Genomic DNA, 16,971 nt, shown 5'->3' with positions numbered 1-16,971 from the left:
GGGCATTCCATCTACTGGTGAATTAGCGCCATCTACTGTAAAACTGAGAATGAGACATTCCAAGACCGTGACCACGGCTTTCATACTCTGATGTATCAGTGCCATTGATGTGTATACACCGAGTGGACAAAGCATTAGGAACACCTTTCTTATGTTGAGTTGACTCAACTTTCTTATGTTGAGTTGAAAGCGTTCCACAGGAATGCTGGCCGATGTTGACTCCATTGCTTCCCACAGTTGTGTCAAGTTGGTTGAATGTCGTTTGGATAGTGGATCACTCTTGATACACAACAGAGAAATGTTGAGCGTGAAGAACCCATCAGGGTTGCAGTTATTGACACACTTCAACCGGTACGCTTAGCACCTACTACCATACCCTGTTCCAAGGCACTTACAGTGCATTCGAAAAGTATTCAGACCCCTTGACTTTCTCCACATTTTGTTATGTTACAGCCTTATTCTAAAATGTATCAAATGTATTTTATCTCATCAATCTATACCCAATACCCCATCATGACAAAGTGTAAACATGATTTTAGAAATGTTTGCAAATTTATACAAAAAAATATAAAATATATACCTTATTTACAGTATTCAGGCCTTTTGCTATGAGACTCAAAATTGAGCTCAGGTCCATCCTATTTCCATTGATCATCCTTGAGATGTTTCTACAACGTGATTGGAGTCCACCTGTGGTAAATTCAATTGATTGGACATGATTTGGAAAGGCACACACCTGTCTATATAAGGTCCCACAGTTGACAGTGCATGTCAGAGCAAAAACCAAGCCATGAAGTCAAAGGAATTGTCCGTAGAGCTCTGATACTATCAGATTCTAACAGATCTGGGGAACGGTACCAAAACATTTCTACAGCATTGAAGATCCCCAAAAACACAGTGGCCTCCATCGTTCTTAAATAGAAGTTTGGAACCACCAAGACTTTTCCTAGAGCTGGCCGCCCAGCCAAACTGAGCAATCGGGGGAGAAGGGCCATGGTCAGGGAGGTGACCAAGAACCAATTGTCACTCTGACAGAGCTCTGAAGTTCCTCTGTGGAGATGGGAGTACCTTCCAGAAGGACAACCATCTCTGGTGGTGGCAGCATCATTGGGTGGGGATGTTTTTCAGCGGCAGGGACTGGGAGACAGGATCAAGGGAACGATGAACGGAGAAAAGTACAGAGAGATTCTTGATGAAAATCTTCTCCAGAGCACCCAGGACCTCAGACTGGGGTGAAGCTTCACATTCCAACAGGACAACGACCCTAAGCCCACAGCAAAGACAACACAGGATAAGTCGCTGAATGTCCATGAGTGGCCCAGCCAGAGCCCCGACTTGAACCCGATCGAACAACTCTGGAGAGACCTGAGAATAGCTGTGCTGCGACGCTCCCAATCCAACCTGACAGAGCTTGAGAGGATATGCAGAGAAGAATGGGAGAAACCCCCCAAATACAGGTGTACCAGGTTTATAGCGTCATGCCCAAGAAGACTCAAGGCTGTACTCGATGCCAAAGGTGCTTCAACAAAGTACTGAGTAGAGGGTCTGAATACTTATATAAATGTAAAATCTCAGTATTTTTTTGCTTTGTCATTATGGGGTATTGTGTGTAGATTGATGACGAAAAAAAACAACAATTGAATCCATTTTAGAATAAGTCTGTAACTTAACAAAATGTGGAAAAAGTCAAGGTGTCTGAATACTTTACGAATGAACTGTAAATCTTTAGTCTTGCCCATTCACCCTCTGAATGGCACACATACACAATCCATGTTTCAAGGCTTCCTTCCGAGTGGTGCAGTGGTCTAAGGCACTGCAGTGCTTGAGGCGTCACTACAGATCCGAGTTAGATCCCGGGCTGTGTCGTAGCCGGCCTCGACCGGGAGACCCATGAGGCGACGCACAATTGGCCCAGTGCCATCCGGGTTAGGGGAGGGTTTGGCAGGCCGGGAGCATGCATGCTGACACATTGGTGCGGCTGGCTTCCGGGTTACAGCCGTAATGGGAGTTGCAGCGATGGGACAAGACTGTAACTACCAATTGGATATCATGAAATTAGGGAGAAAAAAGGGTAGGAAACCTGTCTCCTTCCCTTCACTGATTGAAGTGGATTGAACAAGTGACATCAATAAGGGATCATAGCTTTCACCTGGACTCACCTGGTCAGTCTATGTCATGGAAAGAGTATACTTGAGTATACTTAATGTTTTGTATACTCAGTGTAAATCATTGCTCAGTACAGAACACTAACTTGGTTGTTACTTAGGGAGTGTTTTATTAACCAATAAATCAAGACAATGTGAGCGACATTAATAATTCACAAGATACAAAACATGTATGACTTCAGCAGAGGTGTGGACTCGAGTCACATGACTTGGACTCGAGTCACATGACTTGCAACTCGACTTTGACTTTAACACCAATGACTCATGACTTAACTTGGACTTGAGCCTTTTGACTCGACCTGACTTGATACCCTCCCCAAGCCTCCCCAACACTCCTCAACCCTCCTCAACCCTACCCAACACTCCTCAAGCCTCCTCTAGCCTCCCCAACACTCCTCAAGCCTCCTCAACCCTCCCCAAGCCTCCCCCAACCCTCCTCAATCCTCCCCAAGCCTCCTCAACCCTCCCCAAGCCTCCCCAGCCCTCCCCAACCCTCCTCAAGCCTCCTCAACCCTCCCCAATAATCCCCAACCCTCCCAAGCCTCCCCAACCCCCTGAGCCTCCTCAACCCTCCCCAAGCCTCCTCAACCCTCCCCAACCCTCCTCAAGCCTCCTCAACCCTCCCCAAGCCTCCTCAACCCTCCCCAAGCCTCCCCAACCCCCCAAGCCTCCTCAACCCTCCCCAACCCTCCTCAAGCCTCCTCAACCCTCCCCAAGCCTCCTCAACCCTCCCCAAGCCTCCCCAACCCCCCAAGCCTCCCCAACACTCCTCAACCCTCCCCAAGCCTCCCCAACCCTCCCCAACCCTCCTCAACCCTCCTCAACCCTCCCCAACCCTCCTCAACCCTCCTCAACCCTCCCCAAGCCTCCCCAACCCTCCTCAACCCTCCTCAACCCTCCCCAACCCTCCTCAACCCTCCCCAACCCTCCTCAAGCCCAAATATAAATATTTAAAAAAGTGTGCAACTCTTCATTTAACAGATTACAGTTTGAATCGGACAGCAGCCAATCAAATTTTGCCAGCTGAGAAAAAGCTGTGCGTGGCAGTACAGAGGAACGTCGGCGGGTGAATTCAGATACCCCCAGAGCCCTTGGAAAGATGATACCCCAAATTATTATTTTTGTCTGTAAAGACAAAGCTGCATCAACTAAAAACGGATTGCAACTTGCAAAACATGCTGGAAGAAAATTACAGACGGAGGCGCAACAATTTCCAACTTTGTTCGACATTTGAAGCTGCACAAAGAACGCTAAGTCGTGGCTAATATAGCCGACAGCTATATATTTTATTACTTTACTGGTGTATCGTGTATCGCTAACGTAACGTTAAATCAATGAGCCTCCACGCAGTCAGTTAGTGTGGGAACGTGATCATTGCACCCAGATTGAGCTACAACTGGCTAAGTAGTTGGTAGCCTAAATCCTGCCTGATGTTACAAGCCTACATCGCCAGATTGCGCCCCATAGCGATCCACGATCGTCGTTCTTTCTCATGGCTACCCATGTATTTCCATGGAAATATAAAGTTTTTTTGGTAAGTAATAAATATATAGATATTTTGAAAAGCATTCATGATTTGAGTAAATGTAATATACTATTACTCTTGTTAAAAATATGAAATGGTATTACATTTGGTGAAGAGCACATTATGACTTGTTTAGGACTCGAAACTCAAAGTTTAGGACTTGAGACTTGACTTGATACTTGACGGTCTTGACTTGAGACTTGACCCGGACTTGCCTGTCTTGACTTGGGACTTGACCCGGACTTGCCTGTCTTGACTTGAGACTTGACCCGGACTTGCCTGTCTTGAGTGCTAAGACTTGAGACTTACTTGTGACTCGTAAAAACAATGACTTGGTCCCACCTCTGGACTTCAGTGGTCACAGCTTTCAATAAGATTTTTGTTTCAGAATGCAGTAAGTAGACACGGTTTAACAAATCAATGAATTATAAAGCCCTTTCAACAAAAGCCTGTACACGCTGCTCGTGTACCCACTATAATAACTTGGCCCTATTTAAAAAACGGTCGTTTGGATCGTGGATGCTGAACGGACGAGCAGCGTTCCAAGCCGTGATGTATCGGACGTCACAGATAACAGTTACATCTACAACATATCACTACGCCTCCATAAGAATATCATGTCACTGTTGCTGTGCCAACCATCTCTTATATTTACCTCAACTCGCACATTCTTTCCTGCACACTTCCAGCCTAGCATTTAGTTTGGTACAGCAGGGGGGGGGGTTAATATAAACCTCGCTGTCTGCCTTGTCTGTAGTTAGGCGTTATGAAGTTACATTAGTGAAGTGTTTATATACATCATTGGTTACATAAAAATGAACTGAAAGTAATCTGGAATCAGCGATGTAATCAAAACGTCATGCAACATTTTTGTGTCAAGTCATATTATGTAAGATTTGATATGTTGACATATTTGTTTATAAAGGTGAAGTTAAAAAGACAATGTATTAGCCATTTACATGTAAAAGGACTGTACGCTGTAAATCAAAATAAAAATCTTAAACTAAGATAAACAGAGACCTCTAGTGGTACATTTGACTTCGATCAGTGGTAGGAGCATAGTGGTACTTCATGGCAGTAACCACCAGGGGGTGTATGACTCAAAGGAAAACAGATGGAAGCGCAGCTCTCAAACAAGCGAGGGGTTCGTCAGTGTTTACAGATTTTCCACAGCGGAGATTATTCAGATTTTCCCAAATGCTGCCTTTTTATGTTTCTGTCCCTGAATCAAATCTGTCTTGGAAAAACACATCAATAAGACCCATTTCCTTACTGAAAGGCAGTTGATTGCGCTACCTCACTATGAGACGTTGTAGCAGTCCCTGTGTCACAGGAGGTTGGTGGCGCCTTAATTGGTTAGGACGGGCTCGTGCTAATGACTGGAGTGGAATCAGTGGAACGTTTATAAAATACTTCAAACACGTGGTATCCAAGTGTTTGATGCCATTCCATTGGCGCCGTTCCAGACATTATGAGCCGTTTCACTGCTCCTAAAAGGGGAATTATAAATAGTGTAGACTGTTTGCCTCTTGCTTCATATGATCTATATAAGGATAATAAAATGTATACAGCTAATCAATGGTGGCAGCCAGGTCTGTACACTTCCGCAAAGGAATTAACTTCCAGCCTCCATGGGCAAGCAGCCCCATGCGTGTAGTGTAATGCTGCTGACTGAGCATCCATCTCGGCAGGGCTCAGTCAGACCTGGGTTCAACAACTATTGAACTAACCTTTATCAGGGCTTGATTGGGCTTGTCTGGCGAAATGGAACCAATAGAATAGTCTCAACTTCTAGCTGGCAGAGGCAGCCTAGTGGTTAGAGTGTTGGGCTGGTAACCAAAAGGTTCCTAAATCAAATCCCCGAGCCTGACAAGGTCAAATATCTGTTGTTCTGCCCCTGAACAAGGCAGTTAACCTGCTGTAGGCTGTCATTGGAAATAAGAATTTGTTCTTAACTGACTTATGTAAAAAAATAAATTTTAAAAAACAGACCATCTGGTAATCTAGGCAGACTGCAGGAAACACACACAGTGTTTCTGAGATCTCAAATAGTATTTAAACCCAGGTCTGTAACTCACAGGCCTTCTTACCGCAGGCTCATGTTACTGCTGCTCTCTGGCAGTTACAATTACAACATCGATGACTAGGGACTTCACAGCAGACACACTTATTAACAGGCCTCAGGTCTGTTCTCCCAATTAAAACCATTATACCTGTTCTCCCACTTATAAACAGGCCTCAGGTCTGTTCTCCCATTTAAAACCATTATACCCATTCTCCCACATATAAACAGGCCTCAGGTCTGTTCTCCCACATATAAACAGGCCTCAGGTCTGTTCTCCCACTTATAAACAGGCCTCAGGTCTGTTCTCCCACATATAAACAGGCCTCAGGTCTGTTCTCCCACTTATAAACAGGCCTCAGGTCTGTTCTCCCACATATAAACAGGCCTCAGGTCTGTTCTCCCACATATAAACAGGCCTCAGGTCTGTTCTCCCACATATAAACAGGCCTCAGGTCTGTTCTCCCACATATAAACAGGCCTCAGGTCTGTTCTCCCACATATAAACAGGCCTCAGGTCTGTTCTCCCACATATAAACAGGCCTCAGGTCTGTTCTCCCACATATAAACAGGCCTCAGGTCTGTTCTCCCACATATAAACAGGCCTCAGGTCTGTTCTCCCACTTATATACAGGACTCAGGTCAGTTAAAAAAAAAGGTAATGTTGATAACTATGAATGCCTTCTGGGTCCAGAATGATTTCAGTGTCACTGAAGTTTGTGATACAGGAACTTACAGATTATATAACAACAAGAAAGCACACAGAATGACTGTCTGTTTCATCGGTTTATTTCTGGTAATTCTGCCAACGCTTACAGTAGCAACACGAGAACTTCTCTTCAGAGGTGACACATTACAGTCCTCTGTCTGTCCTGCCCAATAGCAGCACAGTGCTAAACTTACAGAAGCTCTCCACTAGAATAATAGTACTCATAGGTGACAACCAGGAATCACTACAAGTCACAAGAAGCAAAACAAAACATCTCTCATCGTCACGCGATAAGGTTACACTGACACAAAGGACAAACACTACTTAAGGAGTCATAGAGGTTAGGTTGGTGACGGCGCATTACGGTCAGTGCAGGACAAGTTAGATCAGTAGGGTTTCCTAACGTGCTAACGGAACCACAGACTTGGACATTGGGGTTTAATTTCAATGCCGCTCGACATTCCTTCCTCTGGACAGGGCGGTGCGTAGAGACCTAGCGTGCCTTTTATGTGGTGGTGTTTACTGTACTTATGCAGGATGAAAACACGAAGGGCCCAAGTGAGAAGTTGAACCTCCTTAGATTGGGTGCCTGAAGTTCTGGCCAGCAAAGACAGCTTTGTCTCCAAGCTCCTCCTCAATCCTATGGAAGGTAGTCAGACATTCAATTTGGCTGAAGGTTTCAACAGTTAGGAGTACTACAATAGCCTACTATTATCCTTGATAATGGCATATTAAGATGACGGATATAGAGCGCGCCATCTTGTAGCCCTAAAAACCAGTAATGAGTTACTTCTGGTTGGTTCAGTCATTCCTATGGGGGAAATTAATTGGGGAAAGAATAGGGTTGTGGGATAGTCGACGATAATAAGGTCTGAGGTGAACACAGGCTTAGGAGATCTGACCTCTGTGAATGATGAAGAGTTCATGTTTTGTTCTATGAGATAATATCAGTCAGTTAACATGACCTCTATGAATTATGAAGACTTCCTGTTTTGTTCTATGAGATAATATCAGTCAGTTAACATGACCTCTATGAATTATGAAGACTTCATGTGAGCTTCAGAATTCACAAAAAAGTGACGTTAGCTGATGTAGCTTATATCATAGAACAAAACGTATATGATCTCCTAAACCTGTGTTTACCTCAGACCTTATATTCAGCGATTAGCCAAAAACCCTGTAAAAACACCATTCATTTCCCAACAGGAAGTGCCTAAAAAAAGAAGCCATTATACTGCTCTCTATTTGGGACAAATGTACACCTTTTAAGGATATACCTAATGAAGAACACATGACATGACTAGTGACAATATTTTATACAACTGAGTTAAGAGTTTAAAGACGGCGCTCACCTGAGCAGCTGGTTGTACTTAGCCAGACGCTCAGATCTGCATGGGGCACCAGTCTTGATCTGGAGAAGGACACACAGCATACCACAGCATATCAGTTATCTAAGTTGTCTGGAACACAGCATATCAGTCATTTAAGTTCACCGGAACACAGCATCAGTTAATAGGGTTCACCGGAACACCAGGTATCAATACATAATTATTTCCAGGAAAAGCTGATGCTGAAAAAAACTATGGTGAGAATAAAGCAATGCTCTCATGACAGAACTTGCAGTGGGATCACAACATGACGGAACTTGCAGTGGGATCACAACACGACGGAACTTGCAGTGGGATCACAACACGACGGAACTTGCAGTGGGATCACAACATGACGGAACTTGCAGTGGGATCACAACATGACGGAACTTGCAGTGGGATCATAACATGACGGAACTTGCAGTGGGATCATAACATGACGGAACTTGCAGTGGGATCACAACACGACGGAACTTGCAGTGGGATCATAACATAACGGAACTTGCAGTGGGATCACAACATGACGGAACTTGCAGTGGGATCATAACATGACGGAACTTGCAGTGGGATCATAACATGACGGAACTTGCAGTGGGATCATAACATGACGGAACTTGCAGTGGGATCACAACACGACGGAACTTGCAGTGGGATCACAACATGACGGAACTTGCAGTGGGATCATAACATGACGGAACTTGCAGTGGGATCATAACACGATGGAACTTGCAGTGGGATCACAACACGATGGAACTTGCAGTGGGATCACAACAGGACGGAACTTGCAGTGGGATCACAACACGACGGAACTTGCAGTGGGATCACAACAGGACGGAACTTGCAGTGGGATCACAACATGACGGAACTTGCAGTGGGATCACAACACGACGGAACTTGCAGTGGGATCACAACATGACGGAACTTGCAGTGGGATCACAACAGGACGGAACTTGCAGTGGGATCATAACATGACAGAACTTGCAGTGGGATCACAACACGATGGAACTTGCAGTGGGATCACAACAGGACGGAACTTGCAGTGGGATCACAACACGACGGAACTTGCAGTGGGAACACAACACGATAGAGCCAAGTGTCTGTCTACTGAACTTTGAACTAACATCTCCTTCAGTGTTAGGTCACACCAGTATTAAAATCTGCTTCATTAAATAAATGTAATTTTGATAAAAGTGATCCAATTAAATCTGTAATCTGATGAGAAGGTGTATCCTACCTGTCCAGTGCAGAGACCGACGACCAGGTCAGCGATGAAAGTGTCCTCGGTCTCTCCAGAGCGATGGCTGACCATCACCCCCCAGCCATTAGTCTGGGCCATTTTGCAGCTACACAGGAAACAGCGAACACATTCATTAGCTAGTACAGAAACTTACACATACATACCACAGGAGGCTGGTGGCACCTTAATTGGGGAGGAAGGGCTCGTGATAATGGCTGGAGCGGAATAAGTGGAGTGGTATCAAATACATCAAACACATGGTTTCCATGGTTTCCATGTGGTTAATGCCATTCTATTTGTTGCGTTCCGGCCATTATTATGAGCTGTCCTCCCCTCAGCAGCCTCCACTGATACACCCAATGTCCCCAGATGGGTTTGACACCCAGGTCCACATTAACATCCACTACGTTTTCCCCTTTCATCAGTCTCCCTACCTTCAGCACTGTCTGAAACAATGGCAACAAAATGGCTGCCAGTGGAGTGACACTCCACTCAGTGATGGAACCAGGCTGAACCAAAATGGCCGTCTGTGTGTGGACAGTTACTCACGCCTGCAGGGACTCTGTGACGGAGCCAATCTGGTTGACCTTGAGCAGCAGGCAGTTGCAGGCCTTGTCGGCCACACCCTTGGCGATGCGCTTGGGGTTGGTGACGGTCAGATCATCACCCACCACCTGGATGCTGGTCTCAGCCGTGAACTTAGACCATGCCGCCCAGTCATCCTGGTCGAAGGGATCCTCAATGGACACCACTGTAGAAGACAGAGAGAGAAGGGTTGCAAGAAGATCCATGCAACTCTAAAGCCTAATCGACTGCAATTACAAATGTGAATGGGTAATAGGGTGCCATTTAGGATTGTTAATTCGGAGTCTTAACAGTATAATGAGGATCAGTGTTTTCTCAGTAACAGACCTGGGTAACTCAGCCGGAGTCTTAACAGTATAATGAGGATCAGTGTTCTCAGTAACAGACCTGGGTAACTCAGCCGGAGTCTTAACAGTATAATGAGGATCAGTCTTATCTCAGTAACAGACCTGGGTAACTCAGCCGGAGTCTTAACAGTATAATGAGGATCAGTGTTATCTCAGTAACAGACCTGGGTAACTCAGCCGGAGTCTTAACAGTATAATGAAGATCAGTGTTATCTCAGTAACAGACCTGGGTAACTCAGCCGGAGTCTTAACAGTATAATGAGGATCAGTGTTATCTCAGTAACAGACCTGGGTAACTCAGCCGGAGTCTTAACAGTATAATGAAGATCAGTGTTATCTCAGTAACAGACCTGGGTAACTCAGCCGGAGTCTTAACAGTATAATGAGGATCAGTGTTATCTCAGTAACAGACCTGGGTAACTCAGCCGGAGTCTTAACAGTATAATGAGGATCAGTGTTCTCAGTAACAGACCTGGGTAACTCAGCCGGAGTCTTAACAGTATAATGAGGATCAGTGTTATCTCAGTAACAGACCTGGGTAACTCAGCCGGAGTCTTAACAGTATAATGAGGATCAGTGTTATCTCAGTAACAGACCTGGGTAACTCAGCCGGAGTCTTAACAGTATAATGAAGATCAGTGTTATCTCAGTAACAGACCTGGGTAACTCAGCCGGAGTCTTAACAGTATAATGAGGATCAGTGTTCTCAGTAACAGACCTGGGTAACTCAGCCGGAGTCTTAACAGTATAATGAGGATCAGTGTTATCTCAGTAACAGACCTGGGTAACTCAGCCGGAGTCTTAACAGTATAATGAGGATCAGTGTTATCTCAGTAACAGACCTGGGTAACTCAGCCGGAGTCTTAACACTGATCCTCATTATACTGTTATCTCAGTAACAGACCTGGGTAATTCTTCATCTAGTGGTAGTAGCACTGCCAACCCCAGGCAACCTATCCCCCTTGGTGATGGGGACCCTGGACAAAAGTAGTGCACTATATAGGGAATAGGGCTCTTGTCTAAAGTAGTGCACTATATAGGGAATAGGGTGCGATAGGGCTCTGGTTTAAAGTAGTGCACTATCTAGGGAATAGGGTGCCATTTGGGACACATGAACACCCACCTGGGTAATCCTTGACGAAGCTCTTGTAGAGGTCTCCCAGCTGGTCTGGGGTGATGTAACGGCTGGAGTCGTCAGGTGACTTGAAGTCCAGGTCGTACTTCCCGTCCTTGTAGAACTCGGAGGCGGCCACGTCCATGCCGATCACGATCTTGTCGGTGTAGCCGGCTTTGCTAATGGCTTCCTTCAGCAGCTCCAGAGCTGAGAGGAACATAGATGAATAAGAGATTCCCTCACGCTAAATTATGAGATTTGCTTAGCTTGGTATATTTTTCCTTCGTATTTAAATAGTGTACAATACCATTAACAAAATACAATATTGAGTAGGCTATAATTTGTGGCCAAATCACTTCAAGTAACTTCAAACCTAGTCATTGAACTGATTTGAGTTGATTTTGGTCATGCAATTGTTAAGATATTCTTCAGGGAGCTTGCACAATAAATACATGATTAGGAGAATAAATCCTCAATTATTTTACAGTTTCATCATGAACTCTGCTAAGTGCCCCACTGGGAGTTCTACTATCTTAGCACCTTGACCAATAACCTGGCACTGAGCTGGCACTTACCTGGCACTGAGCTACACTGACCTGGCACTGAGCTACACTGAGCTACACTGACCTGGCACTGAGCTGCACTGAGCTACACTGACCTGGCACTGACCTGGCACTGAGCTGCACTGAGCTACACTGAGCTACACTGACCTGGCACTGAGCTACACTGACCTGGCACTGAGCTACACTGACCTGGCACTGAGCTACACTGACCTGGCACTGAGCTACACTGACCTGGCACTGAGCTACACTGACCTGGCACTGAGCTACACTGACCTGGCACTGAGCTACACTGACCTGGCACTGAGCTACACTGACCTGGCACTGAGCTACACTGACCTGGCACTGAGCTACACTGACCTGGCACTGAGCTACATTGAGCCACAGTGGCTGGCCAGTTTATGCATTATTCGGTATTGGGTTGAGGTCTTAATTTGGAAACCATCTGTCGCCTCCGGAGCAGCATTCCCAGGGAATGAGTAGAGAACTCCAGCAACATAGGGTCACTGTGGTGTAAACACTTGGGGAGGTGGAGATGGGGACTGGGGGGAGGTGGAGATGGGGACTGGGGGGAGGTGGAGATGGGGACTGGGGGGAGGTGGAGAAGGGGACTGGGGGGAGGTGGAGATGGGGACTGGGGGGAGGTGGAGATGGGGACTGGGGGGAGGTGGAGATGGGGACTGGGGGGAGGTGGAGATGGGGACTGGGGGGAGGTGGAGATGGGGACTGGGGGGAGGTGGAGATGGGGACTGGGGGGAGGTGGAGATGGGGACTGGGGGGAAGGTGGAGATGGGGACTGGGGGAAGGTGGAGATGGGGACTGGGGGAAGGTGGAGATGGGGACTGGGGGAAGGTGGAGCTGGGGGGAGGTGGAGATGGGGACTGGGGGGAGGTGGAGATGGGGACTGGGGGGAGGTGGAGATGGGGACTGGGGGGAGGTGGAGATGGGGACTGGGGGGAGGTGGAGATGGGGACTGGGGGGAGGTGGAGATGGGGACTGGGGGGAGGTGGAGAAGGGGACTGGGGGGAGGTGGAGAAGGGGACTGGGGGGTGGTGGAGAAGGGGACTGGGGGGTGGTGGAGAAGGGGACTGGGGGGGGTGGAGAAGGGGACGGGGGGGGGTGGAGAAGGGGACGGGGGAGGGGGAGATGGGGACTGGGGGGAGGGGGAGATGGGGACTGGGGGGAGGTGGAGATGGGGACTGGGGGGAGGTGGAGATGGGGACTGGGGGGAGGTGGAGATGGGGACTGGGGGGAGGTGGAGATGGGGACTGGGGGGAGGTGGAGATGGGGACTGGGGGGAGGTGGAGATGGGGACTGGGGGAAGGTGGAGATGGGGACTGGGGGGGGGTGGAGATGGGGACTGGGGGGGTGGAGATGGGGACTGGGGGAGGTGGAGATGGGGACTGGGGGAGGTGGAGATGGGGACTGGGGGGAGGTGGAGATGGGGACTGGGGGGAGGTGGAGATGGGGACTGGGGGGAGGTGGAGATGGGGACTGGGGGAAGGTGGAGATGGGGACTGGGGGAAGGTGGAGATGGGGACTGGGGGAAGGTGGAGATGGGGACTGGGGGAAGGTGGAGATGGGGACTGGGGGAAGGTGGAGATGGGGACTGGGGGAAGGTGGAGATGGGGACTGGGGGAAGGTGGAGCTGGGAGGTGGAGATGGGGACTGGGGGGAGGTGGAGATGGGGACTGGGGGGAGGTGGAGATGGGGACTGGGGGAGGTGGAGATGGGGACTGGGGGAGGTGGAGATGGGGACTGGGGGGGTGGAGAAGGGGACTGGGGGGAGGGGGAGATGGGGACTGGGGGGAGGTGGAGATGGGGACTGGGGGGAGGTGGAGATGGGGACTGGGGGAAGGTGGAGATGGGGACTGGGGGAAGGTGGAGATGGGGACTGGGGGAAGGTGGAGATGGGGACTGGGGGAAGGTGGAGCTGGGAGGTGGAGATGGGGACTGGGGGGAGGTGGAGATGGGGACTGGGGGGAGGTGGAGATGGGGACGTGGAGATGGGGACTGGGGGAGGTGGAGATGGGGACTGGGGGAGGTGGAGATGGGGACTGGGGGGGTGGAGAAGGGGACTGGGGGGAGGGGGAGATGGGGACTGGGGGGAGGTGGAGATGGGGACTGGGGGAAGGTGGAGCTGGGAGGTGGAGATGGGGACTGGGGGGAGGTGGAGATGGGGACTGGGGGGAGGTGGAGATGGGGACTGGGGGGAGGTGGAGATGGGGACTGGGGGGAGGTGGAGATGGGGACTGGGGGGAGGTGGAGATGGGGACTGGGGGGAGGTGGAGATGGGGACTGGGGGGAGGTGGAGATGGGGACTGGGGGGAGGTGGAGAAGGGGACTGGGGGGTGGTGGAGAAGGGGACTGGGGGGGGTGGAGAAGGGGACGGGGGGGGTGGAGAAGGGGACGGGGGAGGGGGAGATGGGGACTGGGGGAGGGGGAGATGGGGACTGGGGGGAGGTGGAGATGGGGACTGGGGGGAGGTGGAGATGGGGACTGGGGGGAGGTGGAGATGGGGACTGGGGGGAGGTGGAGATGGGGACGGGGGGGAGGTGGAGAAGGGGACTGGGGGGGAGGTGGAGAAGGGGACTGGGGGGGAGGTGGAGAAGGGGACTGGGGGAGGTGGAGAAGGGGACTGGGGGGAGGTGGAGAAGGGGACTGGGGGGAGGTGGAGAAGGGGACTGGGGGGAGGTGGAGAAGGGGACTGGGGGTGGTGGAGAAGGGGACTAGGGGGAGGTGGAGATGGGGACTAGGGGGAGGTGGAGATGGGGACTGGGGGGAGGTGGAGATGGGGACTGGGGGGAGGTGAAGATGGGGACTGGGGGGAGGTGGGGATGGGGACTGGGGGGAGGTGGCGATAGCGACTCGGGGGGAGGTGGAGATAGGGACTGGGGGGGTGGAGAAGGGGACGGGGGGGGTGGAGAAGGGGACTGGGGGGAGGGGGAGATGGGGACTGGGGGGAGGTGGAGATGGGGACTGGGGGGAGGTGGAGATGGGGACTGGGGGGAGGTGGAGATGGGGACTGGGGGGAGGTGGAGAAGGGGACTGGGGGGAGGTGGAGAAGGGGACTGGGGGGGAGGTGGAGAAGGGGACTGGGGGGGAGGTGGAGAAGGGGACTGGGGGGAGGTGGAGAAGGGGACTGGGGGGAGGTGGAGAAGGGGACTGGGGGGAGGTGGAGAAGGGGACTGGGGGGAGGTGGAGAAGGGGACTGGGGGGAGGTGGAGAAGGGGACTGGGGGTGGTGGAGAAGGGGACTAGGGGGAGGTGGAGAAGGGGACTAGGGGGAGGTGGAGATGGGGACTGGGGGGAGGTGGAGATGGGGACTGGGGGGAGGTGAAGATGGGGACTGGGGAGAGGTGAAGATGGGGACTGGGGGGAGGTGAAGATGGGGACTGGGGGGAGGTGAAGATGGGGACTGGGGGGAGGTGGCGATAGCGACTCGGGGGGAGGTGGAGATAGGGACTGGGGGCAAAGGGGTCTATGCTGGTGAAGTACTAGAGGGTTCTGGGAATGTTAAAGTCAGTGGACATTCCCTCTCAGCTATAAGGCACAGAAGTGTAAGGAAATAATGTTAGCAGCACTACTCATTATCCAACTGAAGCTGCAGTGGTGCCATATTGCTGGTCTTGGGAAAAGAAAGGTGTTCCTGTTGCAGCTTGTGACAACTGATGCTGTGAAAAGGGCTATACATCCGACTGACTGTCTGACTGACTGTCTGACTGTCACATCTGACTGTCTGACTGACTGTCACATCCGGCTGACTGTCTGACTGACTGTCTGACTGACTGTCACATCCGACTGACTGTCTGACTGACTGTCTGACTGACTGTCACATCCGACTGACTGACTGACTGACTGACTGACTGACTGATTATTGGATGGATTGATCGACTGACCGATTTACTGTCAAATCTGACTGATTGACAATAAATCAGTCAGTCAGTTAATCAATCAGTCAGATTGACAGTCAGTCAGTTAATCAAGCAGTTAGATTGATTAACTGACTGACTGATTTATTGTCAATCTGACTGATTGATTAACTGACTGACTGATTTATTGTCAATCTAACTGCTTGATTAACTGACTTGACAGAGTTACTGTCAATCTGACTGATTGATTAACTGACTGACTGTCAATCTGACAGACTGGTTAACTGACTGATTAACTGACTGGCGCTCATGGTCTCTCCCCGTCCTTGTTCTCCAGGATGTTGGGGGAGAAGCCTCCCTTGTCTTCTACATTGGTGGTATTCCTCCATTCTCCCTCTCTCAACCCCTCCCTACATCTCTCAACCCATTCCTACATTTCTCAACCCCTCCCTACATCTCTCAATCCCTCCCTCTCTACCCCTCCATCCCTCCCTCCCCTCGCTCAACCCCTCCCTCCCTCTCTCAACCCATCTCTCCCATTCTCTACCCCTCCCTCCCACCCCATCTCTCCCATTCTCTACCTCTCCCTCTTAACCCCTCCCACCCTCTCTCAACCCCTCCCATCCTCTCTCAACCCCTCCCTCCCTCTCTCAACCCCTCCCTCCCTCTCTCAACCCATCTCTCCCATTCTCTACCCCTCCCTCTCAACCCATCCATCCCTCCCTCTCCCCCCACTCAACCTCTCCCTCCCTCTCTCAACCCATCTCTCCCATTCTCTACCCCTCCCTCCCACCCCATCTCTCCCATTCTCTACCTCTCCCTCTTAACCCCTCCCACCCTCTCTCAACCCCTCCCACCCTCTCTCAACCCCTCCCATCCTCTCTCAACCCCTCCCACCCTCTCTCAACCCCTCCCACCCTCTCTCTCTCAACCCCTCCCACCCTCTCTCAACCCCTCCCATCCTCTCTCAACCCCTCCCATCTTCTCTCAACCCCTCCCATCTTCTCTCAACCCCTCCCATCTTCTCTCAACCCCTCCCATCCTCTCTCAACCCCTCCCACCCTCTCTCAACCCCTTCCCCCCCCCCCTCTCCCCTCCCTCCCTCCTTCTCTCTCTTACCTTCCTTGTTTTCCAGGATGTTTGGGGCGAAGCCTCCCTCGTCTCCCACGTTAGTGGCGTCCTGGCCATACTTCTTCTTGATGACGTTCTTCAGGTTGTGGTAGACCTCGGCTCCGATCCTCATGGCCTCCTTGAAGGTGCTGGCTCCTACAGGGAGGATCATGAACTCCTGCATGGCCAGCTTGTTGCCTGCGTGGGAACCTCCGTTGATCACGTTGAAGGCCTTGGACGGAAACAACAGAGGTTTGAGCTTAAGTTTCTAATTACAGTTAACGTTAAGTCATGTCTTGTTGTAAATATAAGAGGTGGT

General features: G+C 50.2%; 1 protein-coding gene across 2 annotated transcripts in view; it reads right to left on the bottom strand.

Annotated features, from left to right (window-relative positions):
* Window positions 1–6,519: 6,519 nt before the first annotated feature.
* LOC110491163 (alpha-enolase) overlaps window positions 6,520–16,971 on the bottom strand; it is a 32,797-nt gene continuing 22,345 nt past the window's right edge. For both annotated transcript variants that reach the window (XM_036947763.2, XM_036947762.2), the window contains exons 7-12: window positions 16,662–16,884; window positions 11,121–11,318; window positions 9,615–9,816; window positions 9,063–9,171; window positions 7,814–7,872; window positions 6,520–7,101 (exon numbers count right to left, since the gene is read on the bottom strand). In XM_036947763.2, coding sequence (XP_036803658.1) covers window positions 7,038–7,101; window positions 7,814–7,872; window positions 9,063–9,171; window positions 9,615–9,816; window positions 11,121–11,318; window positions 16,662–16,884 — 855 coding nt within the window. In that variant the 3' untranslated portion in view covers window positions 6,520–7,037. The remainder of the gene's footprint in view (window positions 7,102–7,813; window positions 7,873–9,062; window positions 9,172–9,614; window positions 9,817–11,120; window positions 11,319–16,661; window positions 16,885–16,971) is intronic.

The sequence above is a fragment of the Oncorhynchus mykiss genome, chromosome 16 (genome assembly GCF_057628025.1).
Source record: "Oncorhynchus mykiss isolate SJ-2025 chromosome 16, ASM5762802v1, whole genome shotgun sequence".
NCBI classification, from domain to species: domain Eukaryota; kingdom Metazoa; phylum Chordata; class Actinopteri; order Salmoniformes; family Salmonidae; genus Oncorhynchus; species Oncorhynchus mykiss.
This window is presented reverse-complemented; position numbering and strand designations above follow the sequence as displayed.